This window comes from Dendropsophus ebraccatus, chromosome 4 (assembly GCF_027789765.1).
Source record: "Dendropsophus ebraccatus isolate aDenEbr1 chromosome 4, aDenEbr1.pat, whole genome shotgun sequence".
NCBI lineage: Eukaryota > Metazoa > Chordata > Amphibia > Anura > Hylidae > Dendropsophus > Dendropsophus ebraccatus.
This window is the reverse complement of record NC_091457.1, coordinates 146,191,949-146,210,968: the sequence shown is the minus strand read 5'-3', so window position 1 is coordinate 146,210,968 and position 19,020 is coordinate 146,191,949. Positions and strand designations below refer to the sequence as shown.

General features: G+C 47.8%; 2 protein-coding genes across 2 annotated transcripts in view; one reads left to right on the top strand and one right to left on the bottom strand.

Annotated features, from left to right (window-relative positions):
- Positions 1–10,368, bottom strand: part of ST13 (ST13 Hsp70 interacting protein) — a 26,469-nt gene extending 16,101 nt beyond the window's left edge. The window contains exon 1 of the mRNA XM_069967356.1: positions 10,132–10,368. Within this exon, the coding sequence (XP_069823457.1) occupies positions 10,132–10,241 (110 nt within the window). The 5' untranslated portion in view covers positions 10,242–10,368. The remainder of the gene's footprint in view (positions 1–10,131) is intronic.
- LOC138788941 (uncharacterized) lies at positions 10,148–19,020 on the top strand. The gene is made up of 3 exons (XM_069967355.1): positions 10,148–10,726; positions 14,800–14,896; positions 15,881–19,020. The coding sequence occupies exon 3, from the start codon at positions 15,882–15,884 to the stop codon at positions 18,435–18,437; it is 2,556 nt and encodes an 851-aa protein (XP_069823456.1). The 5' UTR covers positions 10,148–10,726; positions 14,800–14,896; position 15,881; the 3' UTR covers positions 18,438–19,020.

The window sequence follows — 19,020 nt, the reverse complement described above, 5'->3', positions numbered from 1 at the left end:
CAAACTGAGAACAGGGGTGGCGCTGTTTCAGAAGGAAAACTGGTATGTTTTTTCTAATGCTGGCTAAACCCTTTAAAGTGATACTGTCAGCCGTGGTTACATGGGCAATGTTCACAGCAACACCCATGTTTACAACCTTTTTTTCAACAAAAAGAAGCTGAGCAGAGGTAAATGTGCAATGTGCAGCGCTGATGCTGTGAATGTTACCTTTGTTATTATGGGTGACGGTATCACTTTAACTATATGTTCACATGGAGGGAAAAGGCTGCAGAGTTTCCAACTGGGTCTGAGGGCGGAATTATCTGACGCTTTAGGCTATGTTCCCACACAGTATTTTTGCTCAGTATTTTGCAACCAAAACTAGAAGTAGATTGAAATCACAGAAGGCTATGTTCCTATACAGTTGGAATTTAGTGGATGGCTGCCATTTAAAGGGGAACTCCAGGTAGAGGTTAAAAAAAATGAAACTTCTGCAGTAGCATAACGCATTACTTACCTGTCTATCCCAGTTTTGAAACTACAAAAAATCCATTTGTTTGGGGGGGGGGGGGTTTGCTCTGTATTGTGTTTGTCCTTCCTGGTTTGGCATTTCCCAGAATGCAATGCTTTCCCTCAGCTGATCATCACGGTCCCCCACCCATTACAATCAGTAAAATTAGTGATGCACCTGCTTCAGGCTGGACAGAGATGGTGAATCAGTCAGGGGATTGTGTTATCCAGCCGCGCCTCCTGTGATATCACGCCCTGCCCCATGTCTGCATCACCAGCCTGTGCTCAGCAAACACACACAATGTGAGACAGAAGCATGGAAGATTTGTCTCCTGGGGGGGGGGGGGGATAGCAGAAGGAGCAGGAGACAATGTGAGTTGGCACAGGGGCCATTTTTCTTCACTTCCTGGATTTCTATCAGCTACCAGTGTGGCAGAACCGCACAGATATGGTAATACATTGTATAGACATATCTATATAACTTTTAATGTACTTTTAATAGAAAACAAGTTTTTCTTATCCGGAGGTCCCCTTTAATGGGAAATAATTGCTGTTACTTTAAAACAACAGCGGTTATTTGCCATTAAAGAGGATGTACCATCAGACCTCATATATTGTGATATACATACTAATCTGTCGGCGCTGACATGTAGAAGAGGCTGGTGTGGAGCATTTCTCTTTATCCTGCCCGGTCGCCATTAAATTCCCCTCCTAACGGATATTCAAATGATCCGGTGTGAAGCACAGGAGGCGGGCCCAGGGTGTGCTATTCCCTTCATCTCCTCCGCCCGCGACGTGTGCTGCTGACTCTCATTACCCTCGCCTCAGTACTGCCTCTTATGTTAATTTGGCAGGTCCTACAGTATGCAGCACAGCCCTGCCTCCTGTTTGCATCCCAGCCACTCTGTCATCATGCCGGGATGTAGGACCTGCTATACATTAACACGTACGTTAATACCTCTTCTACATGTCAGCGCCGACAGATTAGTATGTATATCACAATATATGAGGTCTGATGGTACATCCTCTTTAACCCCTTCAAGACCAAGCCTATTTGCACCTAAAAGACCAGGCTCATTTTTCAAAATCTGACCTGTCTCACTTTATGCGCTTATAGCTCAGTGACGCTTTAACGTATGCTAGCGATTCTGAGATTGTTTTTTCGTCACATATGGCACTTTATATTAGTGGCAAAATTTGGTCACTACTTTGTGTGTTTTTTGTGAAAAACATCAAAATATCATGAAAAATTGAAAAAATTAGCATTTTATGAACTTTGAAATTCTCTGCTTCTAAAAAAAGAAAGTTGTATTACATAAATTAGTTACTAAGTCACATTACCAATATGTCCTCTTTATTCTGGCTTCATTTCATAAACATATTTTACTTTTTTAGGGTGTTACGGGGCTTAGAAATTTATCAGCAAATTACCACATTTTCGTGAAAGTTTCCAAAACTGATTTTTTTAGGGACCAGTTCTTATTTTAAGTTGATTTAGGAGATTTGTATACTGGAAACCCCCATAAGTGACCCCATTTTGGAAACTAGACACCTTAAAGAATTAATCTAGGGGTATAATGAGCATTTTAACCCTACAGGGGCTGGAGGAAAGTATTCACCATTAGGCCGTAAAAAAACGAAAAATTAAAATTTTCCAATAATATATACATTTAGATTAAAGTTTCTCATTTTCAAAAGGAACATGAGAGAAAAAGCACCCCAAAATTTGTAACACGGGTTCTCTTGAGTACTACGGTACCCCATATGTGGGTGTAAACCACTGCATGGGCACACAGTGGGGCTCAGAAGGGAAGGAGCGCCAATTAGCTTTTCCATTGCAGATTTTGCTGAAGAAGTTTCCGAGCGCCAGGTGCATTTGCAGAGCCCCTGTAGTGTCAGCAGAGAGAAAAAACCCCATAAGTCACCCCATTTTGGAAAGTACACCCCTCAAAGAATTCATCTTCGGGTAGGATGAGCAATTTGACCCCACAGGTGTTAGAGGAAAGTATTCAAAATTAGACAGTAAAAATGAAAAACTAATTTTTTCCAATAGTATGTTCGTTTAGTTTGAAATTTTTCAATTTCACGAGGAACAAGAGAAAAAAAGTACCCCAAAATTTGTAACGCAGGTTCTCATGAGTACAACGGTACCCCATATGTGGGCATAAACCACTGCATGGGCACACAGCAGGGCTCAGAAGGGAAGGAGCGCCAATTAGCTTTTTCAATGCAGATTTTGCTGAAGAAGTTTCTGAGCGCCAGGTGTGTTTGCAGAGCCCCTGTAGTGCCAGCGGAGTAAATCTCGCCATAAGTCACCCCATTTTGGAAAGTGCACCCCTCAAAGAATTCATTTTGGGGTGTGGTGAGCATTTTGACCCCACAGGTATTAGAGGAAAGTATTCAAAAGTAGACAGTAAAAATGAAAAACTCGAATTTTTCCAATATGTTCCTTTAGTTTGAAATTTCTCAATTTCACGAGGAACAGGAGAGAAAATTCACCCCAAAATCTGTAACGCAGGGTCTCCTGAGTAGAACGGTACCCCATATGTGGGCATAAACCACTGTATGGGCACACAGCAGGGCTCAGAAGGGAAGGAGCGACAATTAGCATTTTCTCAGCAGATTTTTCTGAAGAAGTTTCTGAGCACCAGGTGCGTTTGCAGCGCCCCTGTAATGTCTACAGAATAGAATCCCCCCAAAAGTCACCCCATTTCGGAAAGTACACCCCTCAAAGAATTCATCTTGAGGTAGGATGAGCATTTTGGCCCCACAGGTATTAGAGGAAAGTATTCAAAATTAGACAGTAAAAATGAAAAACTTGAATTTTTCCAAAAATATGTTGGTTTAGTTTGAAACTTCTAAATTTCACAAGGAACAGGAGAAAAAATGTACCCCAAAATCTGTAACGCAGGTTCTCCTGAGTACAACGGTACCCCATATGTGGGCATAAACCACTGTATGGGCACACAGCAGGGCTCAGAAGGGAAGGAGCGCCAATTTGCTGGAGCAAAACAGTTGCCGCAGCTAGTAACAGTTATTAGAATAGCGCAGTTACTAAAATACAATTAAAAAAAATTAGATTACAGGTAATGTGGGGTGGTTACGGGCAACATGGGGTGGTCACGGGCAACATGGGGTGGTCACGGGCAACATGGGGTGGTCACGGGCAACCTGCTGTGGTTACGGATAAACTGAAGTGCTAATAGGTAATCAGAGGTGGGTACCTGTAATCTGGCGTGGGTCACTGGCGACGTGGGGTGGTCAGAGGCGACGTGGGGTCGTCAGAGGCGACGTGGGGTCGTCAGAGGCGACGTGCGGTCGTCAGAGGCGACGTGCGGTCGTCAGAGGCGACGTGCGGTCGTCAGAGGCGACGTGCGGTCGTCAGAGGCGACGTGCGGTCGTCAGAGGCGACGTGCGGTCGTCAGAGGCGACGTGCGGTCGTCAGAGGCGACGTGCGGTCGTCAGAGGCGACGTGCGGTCGTCAGAGGCGACGTGCGGTCGTCAGAGGCGACGTGCGGTCGTCAGAGGCGACGTGCGGTCGTCAGAGGCGACGTGCGGTCGTCAGAGGCGACGTGCGGTCGTCAGAGGCGACGTGCGGTCGTCAGAGGCGACGTGCGGTCGTCAGAGGCGACGTGCGGTCGTCAGAGGCGACGTGCGGTCGTCAGAGGCGACGTGCGGTCGTCAGAGGCGACGTGCGGTCGTCAGAGGCGACGTGCGGTCGTCAGAGGCGACGTGCGGTCGTCAGAGGCGACGTGCGGTCGTCAGAGGCGACGTGCGGTCGTCAGAGGCGACGTGCGGTCGTCAGAGGCGACGTGCGGTCGTCAGAGGCGACGTGCGGTCGTCAGAGGCGACGTGCGGTCGTCAGAGGCGACGTGCGGTCGTCAGAGGCGACGTGCGGTCGTCAGAGGCGACGTGCGGTCGTCAGAGGCGACGTGCGGTCGTCAGAGGCGACGTGCGGTCGTCAGAGGCGACGTGCGGTCGTCAGAGGCGACGTGCGGTCGTCAGAGGCGACGTGCGGTCGTCAGAGGCGACGTGCGGTCGTCAGAGGCGACGTGCGGTCGTCAGAGGCGACGTGCGGTCGTCAGAGGCGACGTGCGGTCGTCAGAGGCGACGTGCGGTCGTCAGAGGCGACGTGCGGTCGTCAGAGGCGACGTGCGGTCGTCAGAGGCGACGTGCGGTCGTCAGAGGCGACGTGCGGTCGTCAGAGGCGACGTGCGGTCGTCAGAGGCGACGTGCGGTCGTCAGAGGCGACGTGCGGTCGTCAGAGGCGACGTGCGGTCGTCAGAGGCGACGTGCGGTCGTCAGAGGCGACGTGCGGTGGTCAGAGGCGACGTGCGGTGGTCAGAGGCGACGTGCGGTCGTCAGAGGCGACGTGCGGTGGTCAGAGGCGACGTGCGGTGGTCAGAGGCGACGTGCGGTGGTCAGAGGCGACGTGCGGTGGTCAGAGGCGACGTGCGGTGGTCAGAGGCGACGTGCGGTGGTCAGAGGCGACGTGCGGTGGTCAGAGGCGACGTGCGGTGGTCAGAGGCGACGTGCGGTGAAATGAAACGTGAGATGAAATACAGCGGCGGCACCGGCCCATTAGTGACCGCCGTTTCGGCGGTCACTAAGGGGTTAATGGGGGTCAGCTGCGGAATCGCAGCTGATCCTCATTATCTCCGGTGCTGTACACAGATGAGAGCAGGATCGCTGTCCCTGCAGCGATCCCGTTCTCATCACAAAGCCCCCTCAAGTCAGGAACGTATATGTACATTCCTACTGCACGGGGCATGTGCAATAGGAACGTGTATATATACAGATGGCTGACGTGAAGGGGTTAAAGGGGTAGTGCGGCGGTAAACAATTATTCACAGAATAACACATATTACAAAGTTATACAACTTTGTAATGTATGTTATGTCTGTGAATGGCCCCCTTCCCCGTGTCCCACCACCCCCACCCGTGTACCCGGAAGTGTGGTGCGCTATACATACCTGTCACATGCCGACTCGTCTCTGATCTTCAGTCAGCGATGTCGTCTTCAGACGGCCAGGCCGAATCCCTCCGACCGTCCTGAGTGCCGGCCGCCCTCTTCAGCGTCATCAGATGCTCAGCCGCAATTGGCTGAGCACAGTTATACTCAACTAATCGCGGCTGAGCAGCCGATGACGCTGAAGAGGGCGGCCGGCACTCAGGACGGTCGGAGGGATTCGGCCTGGCCGTCTGAAGACGACATCGCTGACTGAAGATCAGAGACGAGTCGGCATGTGACAGGTATGTATAGCGCACCACACTTCCGGGTACACGGGTGGGGGTGGTGGGACACGGGGAAGGGGGCCATTCACAGACATAACATACATTACAAAGTTGGGTTGAGTGGATTTTTGCAAAGTCAGAGACAGAATTTTTTTTTTACAATTGATATAACATACACATAACGTTGCCTCGCCACATTTCTCTGTATGTTAAAATTTAGGGTATAAACACACACACCGTATACGCAGCGTATTTACTGCAACAAATACACAGCAGATTAGATCTAAATAACTGAAGACAGCATCAAATCTGCACCATCAAATTTGCTGCAGATCTGCTGCGTATACGGTGTTTGTACCCTAATGGCCCTATTCCACGGAACGATTATCGTTCATTTTCGGACGATATAGACCGCTACGGACGACAATCGTTCCGTGGAATAGAGTGCAACGATCAGCCGACATCGTTCATGTCGGCTGATCGTTGCAGTCGCTTGTTTTTCAACATGTTGAAAAACAAGCGACTGATACAGCAACGATCTGCTGCCGTCGCTCCGCTGAATAGGAGCATCGGCAGCAGACGCTGCTATATCCTATGGGCTGCCCGGACGATCAGCGATCCTCCGAGCAGCCCCCCCGCAGCTCCCCGCCGCCCCTCCCGCACTCACCCGCTCGCTGCAGCCGCGTTGAATAGCGGCGGCAGCGAGGGGGGAATGAGGAGCAAACGAGCGCTAATAGCGCTCGTTTGCTCCTCTAAAACGGCCCGTGGAATAGGGGCATTAGGGTGTGTTCACACCTACAGGATCTGCAGCAGATCTGCAGCAGATTTGATGCTGTGTTCAGTTATTTAAATGAAATCGTATGAAGTGTGAACCTAGTCCAAATCTAATAGCACAGAGATTGGCTGAGCGGGGAGTCCTTGTTATGTGAAGATGCGGAGACCTGTGGGAAATGGGGAGCAGTGACCCAGAACAAATGAGGATTTCTGAAGGTCTGACTGCTGTAACCCCCAATAATGCAAAAACAGAGAGAAAAAAAAAACACATACCTGGAATAAGTGTAGAGCCCGGCGCATGCACAGCCAACACTCCATTCCCTCTCTATGGGGCTTGTGGGCAGTGACAGGCACAGCACTTACCAATGCTCAGAAATCACACTGACCATGAACAGTGCACCAAGGGCAAATACACTACTCATGTTCTAAGGGGTCCGTCCCCCACCGCAGGACGCTCCCTGGCTGCCCAGACATGACGGGAAATGTAGCTAACAACAAGAGGGCCACACGGGGGTTATCACGGGGGCACAGTAGTAGTCAGGAGGGGTTATCATGGGGGCACAGTAGTAGTAGTCAGGGGGTCTTATGGGGGCACAGTAGTAGTATTCAGGGGGTGTTAGCATGGAGGCACAGTAGTAGTAGTCAGGGGGTGTTATCATGGGGGCACAGTAGTAGTAGTCAGGGGGTGTTATCATGGGGGCACAGTAGTAGTAGTCAGGGGGTGTTATCATGGGGGCACAGTAGTAGTAGTCAGGGGGTGTTATCATGGGGGCACAGTAGTAGTAGTCAGGGGGTCTTATGGGGGCACAGTAGTAGTATTCAGGGGGTGTTAGCATGGAGGCACAGTAGTAGTAGTCAGGGGGTGTTATCATGGGGGCACAGTAGTAGTAGTCAGGGGGTGTTATCATGGGGGCACAGTAGTAGTAGTCAGGGGGTGTTATCATGGGGGCACAGTAGTAGTAGTCAGGGGGTGTTATCATGGGGGCACAGTAGTAGTAGTCAGGGGGTGTTATCATGGGGGCACAGTAGTAGTAGTCAGGGGGTGTTATCATGGGGGCACAGTAGTAGTAGTCAGGGGGTGTTATCATGGGGGCACAGTAGTAGTAGTCAGGGGGTGTTATCATGGGGGCACAGTAGTAGTAGTCAGGGGGTGTTATCATGGGGGCACAGTACTAGTCAGGGGGTGTTATCATGGGGGCACAGTAGTAGTCAGGAAGGGTTATCATGGGGGCACAGTAGTAGTCAGGAGGGGTTATCACGGGAGGGGGGGGGCACAGTAGTAGTCAGGAGGGGTTATCACGGGGGCACAGTAGTAGTCAGGAGGGGTTATCATGGGGGCACAGTAGTAGTAGTCAGGGGGTCTTATGGGGGCACAGTAGTAGTATTCAGGGGGTGTTAGCATGGAGGCACAGTAGTAGTAGTCAGGGGGTGTTATCATGGGGGCACAGTAGTAGTAGTCAGGGGGTGTTATCATGGGGGCACAGTAGTAGTAGTCAGGAGGGGTTATCATGGGGGCACAGTAGTAGTAGTCAGGGGGTGTTATCATGGGGGCACAGTAGTAGTAGTCAGGGGGTCTTATGGGGGCACAGTAGTAGTATTCAGGGGGTGTTAGCATGGAGGCACAGTAGTAGTAGTCAGGGGGTGTTATCATGGGGGCACAGTAGTAGTAGTCAGGGGGTGTTATCATGGGGGCACAGTAGTAGTAGTCAGGGGGTGTTATCATGGGGGCACAGTAGTAGTAGTCAGGGGGTGTTATCATGGGGGCACAGTAGTAGTAGTCAGGGGGTGTTATCATGGGGGCACAGTAGTAGTAGTCAGGGGGTGTTATCATGGGGGCACAGTAGTAGTAGTCAGGGGGTGTTATCATGGGGGCACAGTAGTAGTAGTCAGGGGGTGTTATCATGGGGGCACAGTAGTAGTAGTCAGGGGGTGTTATCATGGGGGCACAGTACTAGTCAGGGGGTGTTATCATGGGGGCACAGTAGTAGTCAGGAAGGGTTATCATGGGGGCACAGTAGTAGTCAGGAGGGGTTATCACGGGAGGGGGGGGGGCACAGTAGTAGTCAGGAGGGGTTATCACGGGGGCACAGTAGTAGTCAGGAGGGGTTATCATGGGGGCACAGTAGTAGTAGTCAGGAGGGGTTATCATGGGGGCACAGTAGTAGTAGTAAGGGGGTGTTATCATGGGGGCACAGTAGTAGTAGTAAGGGGGTGTTATCATGGAGGCACAGTAGTAGTAGTCAGGGGGTCTTATGGGGGCACAGTAGTAGTATTCAGGGGGTGTTAGCATGGAGGCACAGTAGTAGTAGTCAGGGGTTGTTATCATGGGGGCACAGTAGTAGTAGTCAGGGGGTGTTATCATGGGGGCACAGTAGTAGTAGTCAGGGGGTGTTATCATGGGGGCACAGTAGTAGTAGTCAGGGGGTGTTATCATGGGGGCACAGTAGTAGTAGTCAGGGGGTGTTATCATGGGGGCACAGTAGTAGTAGTCAGGGGGTGTTATCATGGGGCACAGTAGTAGTAGTCAGGGGGTGTTATCATGGGGGCACAGTAGTAGTAGTCAGGGGGTGTTATCATGGGGGCACAGTAGTAGTAGTCAGGGGGTGTTATCATGGGGGCACAGTAGTAGTAGTCAGGGGGTGTTATCATGGGGGCACAGTAGTAGTAGTCAGGGGGTGTTATCATGGGGGCACAGTAGTAGTAGTCAGGGGGTGTTATCATGGGGGCACAGTAGTAGTAGTCAGGGGGTGTTATCATGGGGGCACAGTAGTAGTAGTCAGGGGGTGTTATCATGGGGGCACAGTAGTAGTAGTCAGGGGGTGTTATCATGGGGGCACAGTAGTAGTAGTCAGGGGGTGTTATCATGGGGGCACAGTAGTAGTAGTCAGGGGGTGTTATCATGGGGGCACAGTAGTAGTAGTCAGGGGGTGTTATCATGGGGGCACAGTAGTAGTAGTCAGGGGGTGTTATCATGGGGGCACAGTAGTAGTAGTCAGGGGGTGTTATCATGGGGGCACAGTAGTAGTAGTCAGGGGGTGTTATCATGGGGGCACAGTACTAGTAGTCAGGGGGTGTTATCATGGGGGCACAGTAGTAGTCAGGGGGTGTTATCATGGGGGCACAGTAGTAGTCAGGGGGTGTTACCATGGGGGCACAGTAGTAGTCAGGGGGTGTTACCATGGGGGCACAGTAGTAGTCAGGGGGTGTTACCATGGGGGCACAGTAGTAGTCAGGGGGTGTTATCATGGGGGCACAGTAGTAGTCAGGGGGTGTTATCATGGGGGCACAATACTTGGCAGTAGACACCAGTTACACTATGAGGCTTTGGTGCAGAATTTCTGACAGATTTGGCTGCGGATTACGGCTGGGATTAGCGGTAGGATTAGCCGCAGTAAATCCTGCTGGTGTGAATACGCCCGTACACTCTGCACACGGTTATTTCTAGCACAGAGACACCGTGTTAACCCTCTAGTGACCAGACAAGCCCAGTACCTGCTGACTATGGGGGTCAGTGCGCTTCAGGGGTGTCAGGTGACACAGCGAGAGCCACATGGAGCAAAGGAACTATTTAGCGCTGAACTACCGCAGAGCGGCGTGCACACCTGCCCCATCCCGTGCCGGTACCGCGCTCACCTCAGCAGCCATTCTGTGAAGAAGCCGAGCTCGGAGCGGTGCAGCACGGCCGGGTTGCCCTGACACATGCGGACGAACTCCCGCAGCTCCTGCACTTTCCGTGGGTCCATCGCAGCCAGAGACGCACTCGGTGTGCACACGGTGTAACACGGGCTGGAAAGAGCTAGAAACGGGAGTGAGGAGTGCGGGGGCGTGGCCTCAGGACGACAGCCGGAAGTGCGCCATGACTGGACACCCAATTGGGAGCTGACGAGGGCACAGCGAGCGTGATTACCAACGCCCCGCCCACTCTCCTAGGTCATTTAACGGTTTTCCCGCAATTTACAACTAGGGCCGTAAAGTTTCTCGTTCGCACCTTGGAAACCGACAGGCCCCGCCCTCTCTCAGGGCGGCTTCTCTTTGAGGTGTCTACGTCACTGCCTGTTTATCCTACATTATTGCGTAGCGTTGCAGGCGGCGTCTACTTCCTATACTTACGTCATCACCGCGCTGCTCAGCTGTCCTAGGACCCCACGGGCGGAGGGAAGAAGTTGCGCGTGTTTATCCCGAGCGCAGTCATGCGGTGACCGGACGGTGTAACTCTGTGTTAGGCGAGGTAGGAGGGCAGACTCCTGTTCTCTAGTATCTATAGCAACCTGGGACTAAGACAACAGTCGTGTTGCCCCTAGCAACCTGTCAGTGTAGCTGTTCGAGGGGACATTGGTTGCTATGGGCAGTATCAAAAAAACAAACACAAATGTAACATAATAGCAGTTTTTCTGACTTTTTAGTTCAGGAATGGGAACCTGCGGCCCTCCTACTAATGCAAGACTACAACTCCCATCATGCCTGGACGGCTAAAGCTTTGGCTGCCCATTTGGAGGGCCTGGGGTTTCCTGTCCTTTAGTAGTTTTTTTTTTGTTTGTGTGGTTTTTTTTTATGCCATTTTTTTTTCCCCTATTTTTTTTTTCAAGTCATGCGATTGTTTCATCATGTGTATCCATGTTTTGCAGTCAGCCCTGGGATGGCATACAGTTTCTCCAGACGTGAGGAGTTGACAACCCCTGAAAACCGCCCCCCCCCCCCCCCCCCCCCCCCCCCGCAGACATTAAAAAAAAAATTCCATGTGTCATCTGATGTTTTTATTAAAAAAAACACCTAGCATGAACCCAACCTTAAAGGGTATTCCACTCATACATACCGTTTCATATGCTGCTACCCATAGTGAGACTTGCAATCCCTTCCCTGCTTGTTGTTATCTATTCAGTCTCCTTCCCCTAGTTCTGAGCTGCTGCTTTCTGCTGTAAACACACAAATCTGTGTGTGAGCTTTTCTCTCCTTCTGAGACGGCTGATGTAAACACGTCCCTGGCTGGGTTTTTCTGCAGCTTTGTAGCTTCTTTGTAATGCTGGGAGGTATAATCACAGTGAGTTCATTAGCAATTTGACCCTCCCAGCATTACAAAGAAGCTACAATGTTGCAGATAAGGCCTGCCAGGGACGTGTTTACATCAGCTGCCTCAGAAGGGAGGGGGAGACGGAGAAAAAGGCTCACCCTCAGATATGTGTTTTCAGCATAAAGCAGCAGTTCAGAACTGGGAGAAGGAGACTGAGTGGATAGTAACACGTAAAGAAAGGAATTGTTAGTCTCACCATGGGCAGCAACATGTCAAATGTTATGTTTGGAATACCCCTTCAGGGTGCCTTCACACACATTGAATCCGCAGCAGAGCATACATCACCTCCTCCACACTCCGGCTTGCTTTGGGGGGTTCTCGGCAGGCATCCCACTCAGCCAATCAGTGGCTGCGGCGGGGCAGCAATTGGCTGAGTGGGACCAGCAGACGCCGGGAACCCCCGAAGCAAGCCAGAGTGGGGAGGAGGTAATGTATGCTCCCCCCGCCGGGGGGTTAACTTACATACACGCAGTGGGATATCAATCCCGCTGTGAGTATGTATTATAGGGATGCGCTGACACTGGATCTGCAGCACATTTAGCTGCGAGTCCGCAGCATGAAATCCGGTGTGTGTGAAAGCACCCTTAAAGGGGTTTTTTTCAGGCTTATAAAAACATGGTCGCTTTCTTTCAAAAGCAGCACCACACTTGTCCTCAGTTTGGGTGTGGGGTTTTGCAGCTCTGTTCCATTGAAGTGTATGAAAATGAAATATATATTACCATATGAATAATCACCCCCCCCCCCCCCTACTGGAGACTAACAATTCATTCCATACTTGTTGTTACCTTTTCAGTCTCTTTTCCCCAGTGCTGAGCTGCTGCTTTCTGCTGAAGACACAGTAAACTTTGTGTGAGCTGTTCACTCAGTCTTCCCCTCCTCCCATCCCAGATGGCTGATGTAAACACATGTAATTAGCATCCTTGGTATTCTAATTCTGAACTCTGTAAGGCCTGAGAGTTAATCTGAGTTCAAGTTGCTGATGACCTCTCTGTGATTTAATCCCCTAGGCATTACAGACTGCAGCCGGCCAGGGACGCTCATTACACGTATTTCACAGCTCACATGTAGTTTTCTGTGCCTTCAGCAGAAAGCAGCCACTCAGAACTGGGGGAAGGAGACTTAAAGGGTATTGACACATATTGAATGAATTGTTAGTCTTCAAGAGAAGGGAAGCCTTTGAAGGAGTGACGTGGGGGGGGGGGGGGTTAGCTTTTTATTTATAGCTAACTCGACAACAGTAGGTTGTTTTTGCCTTAAAGGGAATCTGTCAGCTGCAATTCATGTTCCGCTGACACTCTTGGGGTCCTTTTACACAGTTCAAATATTGACTGAGACGCTTCTGCAGCTGGTCATCAGCCTGTGTAAAAGGGCAGCGATCGGCTATAAGCCCGACTATCGGCTGATCGCATCTTTTGACCTTGTTCAAAGATGTATCGTTATCGGCTGCATATCTTCCTGTGTAAACAGGGTTTGTGCAGCCGAGAAAGGGAAACTGACAGCACAGATATGTATATATTGGGGTCTGCGATATGTATATAATCTATGCTCTTAGTTTCCAGATCACAAGCAGCAGTCTATTCTTACCGGCCATTCTGCATCATCCAACCACTCCTGTAACTTCAGGCTGGCGCCCCCTCCGGTATGATTGACAGCTGGAGGAGGCGGAGCACACACTAGATCACAAGCAGCATGGCTGCTATGTATAGAATGTTGCTTGTGATCTGGAAACTGACAGCACAGTTATGAACAGATCACAGAACCCAATATATACATATGTGCTCTCAGTTTCCAGGGCTGCATGAGCGATACAAGGATCTTTCATGCAGTCATGCTTGATCGTGCTGTGTAAAGGCGCTGCAAACAAGCTGCCGATCTTGCAGGGGAAAGGAGACTAAAAAAGGTATTAACTAGTAGGGAACAAATTGTTAGTCCCCAGGAGGGGGGGATGATTCAACATTTATTTTATGCAATTTATACCAAAGGGGATTACCTCTTTAAAGGGGTATTCCCATCTCGACTAAAAGTAGTTTTTATATTGCCCGACATTAGGTCATACAAGGATGCAAACCAGCACTGATCAGCGAGATTGGGGCTCATTTGAAGTACCTTTACACAACACAATGACTGGGTGGACGGCTGATCGAACGATCCTTGTATCATTCTTGCAGCCATAGAAACTGACAGCACAGATGTGCATAGTTTCCTGATCACACATGCAGTGCATAGATACAATCAGTACTGCTGTGCGATTGGGCATCTCACGCTCTTGGCCTTCTCCGGGTGACAGTCATTCTGAGGAGGCGGCGGCAACCTGAACAGACGGGAGAGCAGGATGCTGGATCAAACAGCAGCGCAGAAGGTATGTGTGCACTGTGATCTGGATATTGACAACACTGATATAGGCATATCCATGCTCTCAGTTTCACTTTGCTATCGACCGCACATCTCCTGTTAACACAGTGAGATGTGCGGCCGATAGCGATAAATTTTGCAACGGTCAAAAAGATGTGATTCGGATGTTTTCCCGCTCCTCAGCTGATCACTGTTACTTTTACATGGGCCGAAGGAACGTTTCTATCAACACCCCTGGCTGATAATTAGCCCTTGTAAAAGACCTTTAAAGGGGTATTCTGCTCAAACATAACCTTTTGAATGTTGCTGCCCAACACGGTCACCCCCTTTTTGCATTCTGACTTCTCTTCATAGTTGTAAAGGGTAAATTTATCATATGTAAAGGTCTAGGCCCCACCCCCTCTAGGTTGGCCCATACCAATGGGCGTCGAGGAGGTGGGGCCTATGTGTCGATGATAATACAGAGGGGTGGGGCCTTACACACTGTGGGTGGGGCTAAGTGACAGTTACTGTGAAGCCCCGCCTACTTAGCACAATCTGCAGTTGATAAAAGATCACTTTTTACTTGAAAAGGCACCATGGCGTATGATATAAAATAAGGTATGAAAACTGGTAAATTTACCCTTTACACCTGTGTAGAGATGTCAGAATGCAAAAAGGGGTGACAATGTCACTTTAACATTTCATTCCATGCTTGTTTTTCTATTGTCTCCTTCACCCAGTTCTGAGCTGCTGCTTTCTGCTGAATACACGAAAAACAGTGTGTGAGCCTCTCTCTCGGTCTCCCCCTGCCTCCCCTCCTAATGCCTCCTTCCGAGAGGAAGGCAATATATATTTCTGTAATAACAAACACAATAAAACTTTTTTTTTTTTCCCTACAGAATTGAATTATTCTGCTACAGGTTTTGTCGTTACTGAATATTCTTTGCTGCTGACAAGTCTTACAGAAAACCTATTGTCAATAAAACTACTTGTGAGGTAAATTTAAAACTTTTAAGAAAAAAAATATATTTTTTATCATACAGTTTGACTGATTTTATAACTTTTAAGTAATAGCATATTATTTCATTTATATTGCCACAAAGGGCAGTATACACAGCACTTAGGGGGGAGATTTATGAAAGGGTGTAAATATACACCTGGTGTAAACTGCCCACAGCAACCAATCACAGCTCCTCTTATATTTTACTAGAGCTGAAAGCTGAGCTGTGATTGGTTGGTGTGGGCAGTTTACACCAGGTGTATATTTACACTCTTTAATAAATCTCCCCCTTAGAGTTTATTAACCCCTTAACGACCGTGGGCGTACATTTACGCCCCCACTGCCTGTGCCTTAACGCAGGAGGGCGTAAATGTATGCCCTGGCGCGGTCCTGGACTATGGACCATAGCAGGTGAGGACCAGCTGCTATCTGCAGCCAGGCCCTCACCCCCAATGGCTGGCTGCTGCGATTGCGCATCCGCCTGCTATTAACCCCTTAAACGCTGCGATCGCACCGCGGCGTTTAAGTATAAGTGATCAGAGCATCTCCGGTCACTTAGCAATCGGGACCCCCGCAGACACGCTGCGGGGGTCCCGATTGCTAAGTGACCGGAGATGCTCCGGTCACTTACACTTAAACACCGCCGTGCGATCACATGATCATATTTCCTGACTGCCAGAGGTATACAGCTTACCTCCGTGCAGTCCTCTGTTCGGTCTTCAGAAGATAGCAGATAACACTAATCCCTGCTATGCTATGGCATAGCAGGGATCAGTGTCTGCAATGTAAAGTATGTAAGTGATAGTTCCCTAAGGAACTATGAAAGCAAAAATAAATAAATGTTTTACAAAATGCCCCAAAGCACCCAAACAATTATACGTTGTATTCAGGTAGCACCAAAAAAATTCTGAATTTGTTTTTAATCAGCTGTGCAATTATGCTGTGACATCTAATCAATAGCTATGCCCTATATTTTACAGGATGCCGACCTGTGTAGTGAAAGGATGTACCACTAAATGGCGTAACTTTGATAGGACCGTCATTATGCACACATTTCCTTCAGATCCACAGCGCATAAGAAAATGGCTGGAACTAACAGGACAGTTCACTGACAATTTTGAGGAAATGGTAGAAAAAGTTGTCAAAGGGAAAAAAAGTGACTCATTCCGCATGTGCTCAAGACATTTTGCCTATGAATGTTACAACTATGAAGGACATAGGCGTATTTTAAAGTACAATGCCACGCCTTCCATATTCGAGACGGAGCCTGAATCCTCCGCAGTACCCACCAGGCATGTACACTGCCCACACGTTAAAACTATAGAAAAAGTAACGACGACAGCAGGAGGAATCAATTTACCAACCACCCCAAGTACAACCTGTGTCTCATACACCTTTGCGCAGTCAACTGTAACTTCAAAACCATTGACTACAACCACAATATCTTTGCCAATTCCATCCTATTTTACAATTGTACCTCAGACAAAATCTCTTTGTTCAGAGCCAACATCCGAAGCTCCACCGTGCAAAAAAACGAAAAGCTATCACGCTGAAAAAATCACAACACAAGCTTCACCACAAGTAACACTCATCCAAAGTTCAACACCAGGTAATTTATCTATTGCACCCTCAACTTCTATGTTTATTAGACCATTGTCAATTGTCACTGCACCTCAAGAAAATGGAGTTGCTATGCCCGACAATAAAATTAAAAGGGCTAGCAGTCCTACTAGAGTTGACGTTGCATTAAACACAAATTACTTAATGCTTCACAAACATAAACACACCCAGACTGTCATCCCTACAAAAACTAAAAAAATTCTGTGCAGTCGAATTAGGTCTGTTAAAAGACTTTCAAAGCTACCTTCCATCCAAACGTCGTCAGCTAAGAGTCAACTAAGAGAAAAAATGGGTCTCCTTCCAGGACGTCTATCGTCTTTCAGGCTTAAATTTCCTTCTGAACTAACACGAAGGAAGCAGAGAGAACAGGAAGAGGAGGAGGATACAAACTACGAAGATATAGAAGACTCCATATTCCACATTTCAGATGGTGAGGAGGATCCGGAGGAATCTTTCATAGCATACAGCGATGACGAAACGGAAGCAATCAATGAATTTAAAGATCTTGCTGACAGTGAAGAAGACTTGGTGAAAGAGCAGAAATTCATTGTTTTCGAGTCATCGCTTAAAAAATTGATTAGAAAAATACGATGTTCTTCCCATGTTTCTTGCAATGGGCAACTACTGAAATACAAAAAAATATACAATGGAAGCTCTGTAACTATCATAGTAAAATGTGAAAATGGACATGAGAAAATACTGTGGGAATCGCAGCCAAAAGTTGAAGGTCAGCCAGCTGGCAATGTAATGATACCCGCTGCCACAATACTATCCGGAAATAATTTCTTAAAAATACAAAGTTTTTTTAAGGTTCAAAATATAAAAAGTGTCGGAAAGTCTGTCTATTATGAAAACCAAAAAAATTACATATTTCCTGCTATTGACAGACAGTGGAAACGGGAACAAGAGGCTGTAGTGGAGGAAATTGGCACTGCACTTCTACTCACTGGCGATGGCCTGTCAGACGGCCCGGGATTTTCTGGCAAATATTGCTTATATACGTTGATGGATATGGACTGCAAAAAAATTGTTAATTTTCATGTTAAACAGTTAATCCCAACTATCTCCTTGGAAGCCCTGGAAAAGGTTGCTTTTAAAAGGTGCATTGAGGAACTGATAGAAAAGGATTTAGATATTGCGCTCATTGCCACAGACCGTAACATGTCAATTAGAAACCTGTTAGAAGACGAATATCCACATATACGACATGAATTTAATGCCTGGCATCTGGCAAAGTCTATTGGCAACGAAATATATGAGGCATCAAAATCAAAGGATACTGAGATTCTCAGTGCTTGGATCAAACCGATAAGAAGGCATCTTCGGTGGTGCTTAAGAACATGCGGAGATGACCCAGAAGTCTTAGTTCAGCGGTGGAGATCGATTATTCATCATTGTGCAAATGAGCACTCGTGGTTGTCCAATTCTACATATAATCGTTGTAGACACCCACCCCTGAAAGAAAAACAGCAAAAGGAGACAAAATGGCTACGACCAGAAAGTCCTGCACATCAAACTTTAGAAAAAATAGTGGAAGATCCATCTTTACTGGAAGATTTACGCCAAGTATCAACACTCAGTGATACACGAGAAGTAGAAATATTTCATAGCATTTGTCTAAAATACCGTCCAAAAAGGGTTAATTTCTTCATTGACGAGATGGTTGCAAGAACACAACTTGCTATAATAGATCACAACCACAACGTGGGTCGGATAAAGACAGTGGTTAAAACTGTTTCAGGTGGTCATCAGGTTGGAACAGCAAGGCATAGGGTGGACTACTCCAAAAGAGAGAGAGCATGGTTAGTAAAAGCCATGTACGGGCCCACATGTCAAGAGTTTCTTTTGGAGATAATGGAACAGATTTATGACATTGTAAGAAATCCATATCTGAGCGAGTGGGTTTCCAAAAGGTAGACATTGTCTCAGAATATTGCTCCTGTGCCGAGACCAAACAAGGATGAGTAGATCGCACAATTTCTAAGCCATTTCTGATCATCCAATAAATAAACCAAGATTATATTTGCACAAAGTAAAATAAAAGCAAAATACATCAGTAAAATTGGTATAAAATATGGATGTGTTTTAACTCTATCAAATCTTACATGTAAGCCTATGGAAAAACAGCCATCAAACATGGTGTAAAGTGAAACTGGCTCAGTTGCCCCTTGCAACCAATCAGATTCCACTTTTAATTCCTCACAGACTCTTTGGAAAATGAAAGGTGGAATCTGGTTGCTTGGGGCAACTGGGCCAGTTTCACTTTACACCATATTTGATAAATCTTCCCCATATTATATTAAAAAAAAAAACAGGTCTGTGCACAAACTGACATTTCTTCATAGACTTTAATCTAGCACGTTATAAAATTCAAAATGTTTTAGACCTATTTTACTGTCTTGTTTGCTTTTATTTGACTGTGTGGACAGAGCCTAAGACTTTTGCACTTTGTATCCTGATGATTCACAGTTTCATAGAAATATAGATATTTTTCAATGTA